Raw genomic sequence first — 9,783 nt, forward strand, 5'->3', positions numbered from 1 at the left:
TATGTGCATAGTCAAGAAGGCATCACACTCTATACTCCAGACTCCTTGCATTTATTATGTTCTAAAGGTAACAGTGGGGAGGTAATATTCTAAAGGTAATAGTGCATATGAGTGCTATGTCCTCAGAGGCCAGACGTCAGATCCCCTGGAACTGGAGTTACAGGTGGTTATGAGTCACCTGATGTGGGATCTGGGAACCGAACCCAGAACCTCTACAAGTGCGGTGCATGACCGTAACCACTGAGCCATCTCTTAACTCCCACCCCAGATTTTTTATGTGGATTCTGAGGTTGAGATTCTCATGTTTGTACAAGCAACTACTTTTCTGGGCTACATAGGTAGAGCATTCCCCCCAACTAATCTTTTAAAATATATTTATTATGTGTGTATGTATATTGCATGTGCATGAGTAGCCATCACTTTACTGAGCTATCTATGTAGAAGCCCCCAAATAATCATCTTTTAAAATATGTATTTTATTATGTGTGTCTGTATTTATATGTGCGTGTGTATGTGAGGAGCCACAGAGGCCAGAAGAGGGTTGTCAAACCTCCTGTAGTTGGGGTTAACAGGCAGTTGTTAGCTGCCTGGTATAGGTGCTAGGAACCTGACTCTAGTCTTAACTGCTGAACAATCTCTCCAGCCCCCAAAACATAGTAATAGTTCATCATCTCTTAGTGAGGAGCCTCATCTCAGACCGGTTAAATCTACTCATGCAGTAGGTTTCAAGTAGGTGTAATATGCAGCCAGTATGGACCACCCAAGCCCTGGGGAAGTTCTCAACCTTTGATGAGCAAAGGAACAGACTCTGAGTCATTAAAATGAAGATAAATACCTGGGTGCAGGGGCTTGTGCTTATGTGGGCCAAGTTACTTGGGAATTTGGACACCCAAGCACCCAGCGAGAGCAGAGTCTGGAAACCAGAAGACACAGGTTCAAGGCCAGGCTCAGCTTATTCTGAGCTTATTGTAAACCTCCCAAGAGGTTCCAGGACCCCAACAGAAAAGTGAAGAAAGGTCCCCACTTAGATATGTGCCATCTGCTATAGACTCACTGGCACACTTCCTGAAGGCTCTGGGTCTGTCTCAGCTTTGTAGCCTTTAGCAGGCTTGGCATACATACACAGGCACTTGATGCAGAAACCAGTAGGAGCAGTCAGAATGCCTTCCCTGTCACTCTGCCAGGAAGGCCAGAGAAAGACAAGAACTCCATCCCAGCTCAGGGAGGAAGTATCAGCCGTCCTTGCCCAGAGCACCGGGGGTTTCTCCAATGCCGTCTGTCTCCACCAGATGTCAGCTGGGCCTGCTTCTCTAAACAAACAAGCCAAGATCTCACTGAGATTATTTTCTTTGTAAAGTTACAAGTCAGCCTCCTTAAGAGGAATCTTCAGTTGGCCCCTTTGCCAAACAGATTACCCCCAAATCAAACTTGGCAAGTCTGTTGAAATTCACCTTCACTTAAAAACAGATAACCATCGGATGGTGTGTGCGTTCCTGACATACAGTCATGTTCATGTGCGTGTTCACAGGAGCAGCAGCACACTCGTGGAGGTCAGAGAACCACTACAAGTATTGGTCTTCATCTTCCACCCTGAGACAAGTAGGTTTGCACACTGCCACACCAGGCTAGCTCCCCTGGGAGCTTTCTGGCAATTTTCTGTCTCCTCCACCCCTCCTCGGCACACTGGGATTACAGATGAACACTACAGCATCCAGCTTTCTGTGGGATCTGAGGATCCAAACCTGGGTCCTCTTACTAGCACTCACCCATCAGAAACAACCTTTTGTCTTTTTATTTATTTACAAAGTGAGAGTTATGAGGACAGAGAGCAAAGGACTTGTGCCAAGTCAAGCAGAATTTGGTACACAGGTGGCCCTGGGGACAGAGTGCTGACTTCAGAGTAAAGGTTGGGGCTGTGGTAGTTTGAACGGGAAGTCCCCCTAGAATGGTTGATCATTGGGGAATGCACGCACTACTTGAAGGGGATTAGATGTGGCCTTGTCGGAAAAAGTGTGTGCTGGAAGAGGGATTCCGAGTTTCAGCTGCCCAAGCTACTAGGCCCCAGTGGCTCTCTCTTCTGCTGCCTGCCAGTCCAGATGTGTGACTCTCAGCCACCTCTCCAGCACCATGTCTGACTGCATGCCACCATGCTTCTCACCATGTCAATAATGTACTAAACTGTAAGCTGGCCCCAGTGAAAGATTTTCCTTTATAAGAGGTCATAGTGTCTCTTCACAGCAATAGAATGCTGGCTAAGACAGATCCCTAAAGTGACATCACCAAGCAGGTCATAATCGACACACAAACCTCATCCTTGGGGGCTTATGACAATTCTGCCTCACCCCTACCTCCATCAAGGGTTAGCTAAAGCTCTTCTGTGTCCTCTTCACTCTGAAACATGGCTGACACTGGGCAGAGAATGAAGGAAAGCATGACTGCTCTCATAACTGCTGCCCGGTAACACATGCCGCCTCTACCTCAGAATCAGGAGCCTAGGTCGACATTTAAGTCCAACAGGGCTGAAGGTCACATTTGGGTTGTGGAGTAGCCAGGACTCTTGGCAAAGGGGACACCCAATTAACCAGAGATGCCCAGCCAAATAATGGTGCCTGTCAGGTCAAGACACACACTTCTCACACTGAGGGGTTCACATGTCCTGATCATAACAACAAATAAGACATAGTCCAAAGGGAAGATAAGTAAAAATGAAAAGCTTAGGGGTGCTGTGGAAGACACAGGTGTGCAGTGAAGATGGCAGACAGTTGGCTCAAAATGTGTTTTATAATGTTGACTGGTTTAATGTCACGATTCAGAAACCTGAAGGCAAGCTAGGGGCACACACCTGTAATTCTGATACCCAGGAAGCAGAGACAGGATTGAAGGCTGACGCCAGCTTGGCCTACATAGCAAAAACCTCACACACAGACACTTTTAAAAACACTTCCTGCAAACATGCTTTTAAACTACTACCAAGTGTGTACGCCATGGGCACACAAGCCGACATGCAAGTGGGGGTCAGAGGACAACTTTGGGAAGTGGTTTTTCTACATTCATCTCGGACTTTGAACTCAGGTTATCAGGCCTGCGCAGCTAATGTCTTTACCTGGTCTAAGGAGCCATTTCCCCAGCCCACCGTCTTGTTCTTGACACATTACCACCATATAGCCCAGGCTGGTCTCAGTCCTGTCTCTGCCTCCCAAATACTGCTTATATGGTAATACCTGGTCACTCTATAGTGTTTACAGTAAGAAACAGTCTGCGTTTGTGCCGGGCAGTAGCGCACACCTTTAATCCCAGCGCTTGGGAAGCAGAGGCAGGCGGATTTCTGAGCTCGAGGCCAGCCTGGTCTAAAGAGTGAGTTCCAGGACAGCCAGGGCTACACAGAGAAACCCTGTCTCGGAAAACAACAACAAAAAAAACCCTCAAAAATCTGGCACTTACTTCCCTCCACCAGAGACTTCAAATTTAGCTATTTGAGGATTTGCAAGTTAGTTTCTGTATTCCCTGAACAATACTAAATTTTCCTTTTTCTTCTTAATTGCAGTTTTTGGAAAACTGTCACAATGATGAGTCTGGTTTTATTTTTTATATTTTATTGTTTTATGTACATTGGTGTTCTGCCTACTTGTCTCTGTGAGGATGTTAGGTCCCCTGGGCCAGGAGTTACAGTGAGCTGCCATGTGGGTGCAGGAAATTGAACCCCACACCCCTAAATCAGGTTGTACTTCTACTGTATTTCACCAGACTACCCAAAACATCGTCAATGAGGTTGATTTTTCCTTCTAGGTCATCTTACGTGAAAAGCATTCACCCTTTGGAGCAGACATTACAAACTTCTCCTAGCTTGATTCATGTTTGACTTAAGTCTTTCACAGAAGCAAAACCATCAGCCCTGTATTCCTCCCTGTTCTCTTAAGATCTAAAACTATCCCCCTGGCCGACCATTAAGTACTGGCACTTGTCAGGGGACATGAACCTAGGTGAGCAAGGTGGATCCTTGCTACTTAGGCTGGGGAACGGCTGGCTTTGCGACTTGGCTCTGCTTTGCTTTCTAAGTAGTTCAGCCAGGAAGCGTACCTGCCTCACTGGCTGTGGACTCTGTATCACCAGAGCACGGCACAGTTCACTGTGGGAAGTACTCTAGACCTTTAGTGCCCAATCTTGTTTTACCTTAAACCTTTGATGCCTGTGACTTCAGTTCCCAGGAGTTGGATGCCGACTCTGGTATAACCAAAGCTGTACTTGGAGTAGCAGTTACCTAGAACTAGACTTTGCAATGACCAGCCACTCCTGTGTCTCTCGGGGCTCACAGGATTCTGACACCTGCAGTGAACTGGAAGAAACTGTACCATCAAAGGATTTCACCCTTCACCCCCAGCAGTTGGCTGGGTCTCTTCTCCCCTAGGCTGGTTTCAGGTTAAGATACCTCTGGTGACCACTAGTGACAGGAGTCTCAGATGAGTTTACCTGGATAACTCCAGAACCTGCTCGATGGACAAACATCTGTTTGAAGAATTCATGCCTTCATGATTGGCCCTTCAACCTGCTTTTCCTCCCTAATTCCCAATCATGTCCCACGGAATCACCCTTCAAGGATGAGACCTTAAGATCTGAGAGGCCGAGAGTCTATATCCTCCCCAGACCCTATGGCTTTGGCCAGAGGAGCCTGTCTCAATACCTAGTCTTCCCCAAGGGAAGCACTCTGGTGTCATCAGGACTGCAGAGGCCCATTGCTCTACTCTTTACCTCTACAGCCTCTCCCTACCCCACACCCTGTGTTCTCTGAATGCACAAGCCAGAGGAAGCTGGTCTGCCACCTGGTGGGGGCAGGGGGAGGAGCAGGCCAAAATGTCTAAGATTTGGGGTCTTCTCTCTTTCTTATCGTGGCCCTTGGAGTCACAGCTGGACCCTCTATAGACCACACCGCTCAACCACCCTTGGTCTCAGCCCCAAATCTCTGCCACCACTGAAGAAAACATGAACTCAAGGTTATAGTTTATACAATTCAAGATTTATGTAAAGTCCAAGATACTTAAGTTATTCTTAAATTGCACAATGCTAAAGACAGTCTATAAAAGAGTCAAACACACCACTGCAAGGTAATTCAATGAAGTTTTTTTTTTTAAATTCATACAGGAAAAAAAAAATCAAATCCCCAAATGACAGTTTCCCATACAGCTTCCTGTCTGCAAAGGAAGCGCAGAGGCCCCTGGTTGCAGCAGCAGGGGAGGTCAGGCCCACTCCGTGGGATGGATGGACTTTATTTCCTGGTGAAGAATGTGGAAGAGTTTTGAGTTCCCTTTGTTCTCCAGTGTGTCTTGTACAAAATATTACATTTTTAAACATATATTTACAGAGTTTGCACAAATAGAAAATGGTTACAAATTACAACCAGGCTTGGCAAGATAATAGCTTCCCTCTCCCCACTCACTGGGGTCAGGTGTGACAGCTGCTCCTTATTTACAGCTATGTTTAAAAAAGTCTGAGACCCTAGAGACCTGGAGGAAGTATATAAAAACTGCTAAACACCGTCAATTCATCCAAGAGCGCTATACAGGGAATCGATACCAATTAGTCCATGTCTCACTCCCTGAACAAAGACTCTGAAATTGACCCTCTCAGCCAGCCCCACACCCGCCCTGGCCTGCCTGCTGCAGTGTGTGGGGTTTGGGTGGGGAGAGGGGAGCAGATGGAATGGAACAGGACAGCCTGGCTAAGAGACCTTCCTGCAGACAGCCTCCAGCCAGGCGAAGCCAGCTGGCTGGTGAAGTGCCATTCTAAGGCTTTGAAAGGATCACGCAGCTCCTCCTGGGGAGGACTCTCCTTCTCCACAGGACTACAGAATGGGGAAAGAAGACTCAGTGAGAACAGTGTTTGTTACTCTGCTGTTAAATCTCTGTCCTGGGTGCCAAACCCAATCTCAACAGTGCAAAGAAGACCAAACGAAGAAGCTCGGAGCCAAGGTCAAAGGCTGGCATAGTAGCTGTCCACCCACTGTGCGAGGCCTCGCTCCACCAGCGACCGGTTTATCAACACCACCTGGAAAAGAGTTTTCTTGAGAATTCTGCATGGCACCTAGGTACTAGGTCTCAAGTCAGCATGGGTCTCTCTACCCAAGTCTCCAGTCATCGGCCAGGGAACAGTCAACAGACCTGGAGCATAAAACCCAACAGGGTTCTTACTTAAATGTTGTGCCTTTTGGCACAGGCTTCTAACATCCTGAAGAAACCCAAGCCTTGACGGTAAGGATAGGAGCAATGGACAGAGGTCCTGGAAGGTCTAGAACAGGTCTACCTCACTTGGCACTAAGGGTACTTTGTGTTGGGAGAGACTGTCCCAGAAGTCACATGTTCAGCAACACATCTAGCTTCATGACACTACGTGACACTAATATCAATCCCAACTGTGATGCCCAGTGTCCTGAGTGGCACTGGTCCACAATCATATTGTCTAACAGTGGCCACAAGCAGTTCCCAGTCAGCCTAGGCTGCTCACAGCAGCTTGGGTAGAGCGGGGCAGACCCACCTCATCTCCTACCACACTCCAGAGCTGAATCAGAGGCAGGCCCGTTGCACTGTAGCTTGTCACCTGGAGGGACACAGACACAGAAAACATCTTAGGCTGTAGACACTTCAAACTTGAGACAAGTTGTACTATGTAACCCAAACAGACCTCAAACTCAGAGTCTTCCTGCCTCGGCCTACAGACTGCTCGACTATAGGAGTGTGCCAGGCCTGGCTCTGCCCTTCTTCAAGCTTGCTGGTCACTCCAGGCTCATGACCACAGGTCAGAAGGAATTTAAGTGTTAGATCTCAAGAAGTCTGGACACTTAAGTTGCACTAGGCAAGAGTCTCCACTGACAGCCCCTGGCTGATCTCCAACCTCCTGCCCCGCCCCCACACCTGGGCCAGCCTCCTGCCCCCCAACACAGCTGGGCCAGCCCCCCCCCCGAGGGGGGGCCGGCCCCCCCCCCCCGCCCCCCCCCCACACCCACCTGGGCCAGCCTCCTACTCCCCACCCCCCCACACACCTGGGCCAGCCTCCTACTCCCCCACACACACACACACCTGGGCCAGCAGTGCTGTGTTGCCTGTCATCTCACTCATGGCTGCATCTGCCTCAGGTGAAAAGTGATCATCATCTAAAGAGACAAGAAAGACAAAACAGTTGAGATGTCCTCTGGGGCACAACAGCCTTGTCACCTGTAAGCTGCTCCAGATGCTGCAGACTGCAGGACTGTGTCTAGCACAGCCACCTTGCCAGCTGAGCCTATGCCTCTGTGACTCAAGTGGGTAAACACAGGGGAGGCCCGCCCCAGCTACATGTGTCCCCCAAGGCATAAGGCATACAGATGGGGCCAGCTGTGCTGAACAAGTTTGTATTCTTCCAACCAAACCAGCAATGCCCCAGGACAGGAGGGCATGTCTACTTTATGGGCGAAGGCTGATCCCACAGGACACGGGCTCCCGCCGTGCTTGGGATAGAACTAGGCAGCGTTCTAGTCCCAGCAGCGGGCTCAGTAAGGGTGGATGCCCTCCAATAGACAGGACTCGGGGTGGCTGGCTTATAAAAGTGACAGGTAAGAAACAAACATGCCAAGGCAGGAAGTAGTAAGGAGGAAGGCGAGGACTTAGAAGGTGTGGTAGAGCCAGGCGGTGGTGGCGCATGCCTTTAATCCCAGCACTTGGGAGGCAGAGGCAGGCGGATTTCTGAGTTTGAGGCCAGCCTGGTCTACAAAGTGAGTTCCAGGACAGCCAGGGCTATACAGAGAAACCCTGTCTCGAAAAACTAAAAAAAAAAAAAAAAGTGTGGTGGGAGTCTTGTGATAAAGCAGGGCCTGTTTCTGTGGGTCTGGACAGACTGTTAGATGGACAGAACAGACAGAAAGGAAAAGGGGGCCAGTACTCTGGCAGGACCTCAGCTGGACTTCAGCTTCTGTTTTCCATCTTATTTAAAAAAAAAAAAAAAAAAGACAGGCTCTTGCTTGTGTATGTAGCTCACGTTGGCCTTAAACTCATGGCAATCCCCCTGCTTTGGCCTCCTGAATCCTAGGATTTCAAGCATGCAGCACACCATGTCTGGTTGCACTGTAATAAGTCTTGAGCACTTAAACTGCTCTGGACACCACAGGATCTGAAGAGGCTTGCCTGGGAGAGGGCCACGGTTAAACAGACTTACCTACAGCATGAGAAGCTGTGGTCTGACCAATTTCTACATCGGTACAGGTGATTCTCACAGCCACCCTGAGGTGCCAGAGGACGTGGCTAAGGGAGGCCAGCACTCTTTCTCTAGCTATGCTCTGGGTCTCAGACACGCAGGTCGGCAGTCCCCACCCCACTAAGGAGTGGAGACGGCGCTGAGCAGCAGGCTGACCACAAGCCTGTCCTCCCTGGAGCCTCCCAGGCTGTCGGCCTGTCACCTGGGTAAGGTGCAGGCAGCAGACTCTGAACGAGGCCACAGCAGCACCGGCTTCGCCTGGGGACTTGCTAGGTATCTGAGATCCTGGGTTCAGTCTAGACTATTCAACCATAAGCTACCAGTGACACTAACTATGTCTACACAGGCTATAGGTGAGAGCCCAATGTCCCAGTGTTCCTCACCTCCCACCCCCAGCAGTTGGGGGTTCACCTGTTACCTGACAGAGGAACCACACTGTCCAGAAGGACTTCTGCTCCTTGGAATGGCAGGGTCACAAAGTCAGACCTGGAAAGGCAAGAAAGCGATGGGCTGATGGTCTCTGAACTTATCTTCCACTCAGCACAGCGACACCTACAATCCAGGTTGACAAGCACACCTGAATGCAGATGGCCAACTGCTACAAGCCTGACTCAGGAGTCCTTCACCACACTCGAGTGTCTCTCACACTTTTGATGCCTGGCACTTGGGGCTTCTCCCACAGAGCCGCTTTCTAGTTCTGTGTAGCAGAGGCAGGTCATCAAGTTTGTCTACATCTGACTGAACAGAAAGCTGGCGGCAGGAGGGAAGACTCCAGCCCCATGTGAAGCTGGGTAGGACTGAGCCATGCAGGGTGACTTGTGACTAGCCGAGGAGTCCCACTCACCGAATCTGCCGGAGCACGTCGACTTTCACCCTCTTATATCCACCATAGTCCACGTAGCGAATCTCCACCTCATTGGTCTCCTCATAGGAGGCCACTACTTGGGCTCGCCACCAGGCCCCGTCCGCACCAGGGGCAGCGCAGATAACCGTTACTGCAGGGTGGGAGGACAAGTGTGTGGAACACGGCTGGCTAGGACAGGCTGTGAGGGCTACCCTGGTCACTGCCCCCCACCTTCCCGCATGCTCAGAGGCATGCATTTCTATGAGGAGGGGACAGAGACAACACAAATCCTCCACAAAACCTCTCCCAGAGCCCAAGACAAGCAAGGGAAAATACAGAACATGGGAAATCCAGCTCAGTACACCCCCAAAGCTACCCAATCCTGAAGGGCCTTCAGTCTGGATTCATGACTCTGAAATGTAGCCTAAAACTAGCACAACACATGACTCAGCAAGCAGGAGTTAGGGCCTGTCTTATGTGTGTGCATGGATATGGAGGCCGGGTATGGCCTTAGCTGCCATTCCTCAGATATTAGGCCTTTTAAATAAATAAATTAAATAAATAAATAAATAAATAAATAAATGCTGGCTGGCCAGTAAACTCCAGGATTCTGCCTATCTCTGCCTTCCCAGTGCTGGGATCACAAGCATATACCACTACACACAGCTTTTCTTCCTTCCTTCCTTCCTTCCTTCCTTCCTTCCTTCCTTCCTTCCTTCCTT

General features: G+C 49.5%; 1 protein-coding gene across 2 annotated transcripts in view; it reads right to left on the minus strand.

Moving 5' to 3' along the window:
• Nucleotides 1-4,989: 4,989 nt before the first annotated feature.
• Akap1 (A-kinase anchoring protein 1) overlaps nt 4,990-9,783 on the minus strand; it is a 32,290-nt gene continuing 27,496 nt past the window's right edge. For both annotated transcript variants that reach the window (XM_028772375.1, XM_028772376.1), the window contains exons 7-11: nt 9,062-9,212; nt 8,636-8,703; nt 7,068-7,141; nt 6,526-6,588; nt 4,990-6,039 (exon numbers count right to left, since the gene is read on the minus strand). In XM_028772375.1, coding sequence (XP_028628208.1) covers nt 5,965-6,039; nt 6,526-6,588; nt 7,068-7,141; nt 8,636-8,703; nt 9,062-9,212 — 431 coding nt within the window. In that variant the 3' untranslated portion in view covers nt 4,990-5,964. The remainder of the gene's footprint in view (nt 6,040-6,525; nt 6,589-7,067; nt 7,142-8,635; nt 8,704-9,061; nt 9,213-9,783) is intronic.

This window comes from Grammomys surdaster, unplaced genomic scaffold, assembly GCF_004785775.1.
Source record: "Grammomys surdaster isolate TR1022 unplaced genomic scaffold, NIH_TR_1.0 213, whole genome shotgun sequence".
Lineage (NCBI taxonomy): Eukaryota > Metazoa > Chordata > Mammalia > Rodentia > Muridae > Grammomys > Grammomys surdaster.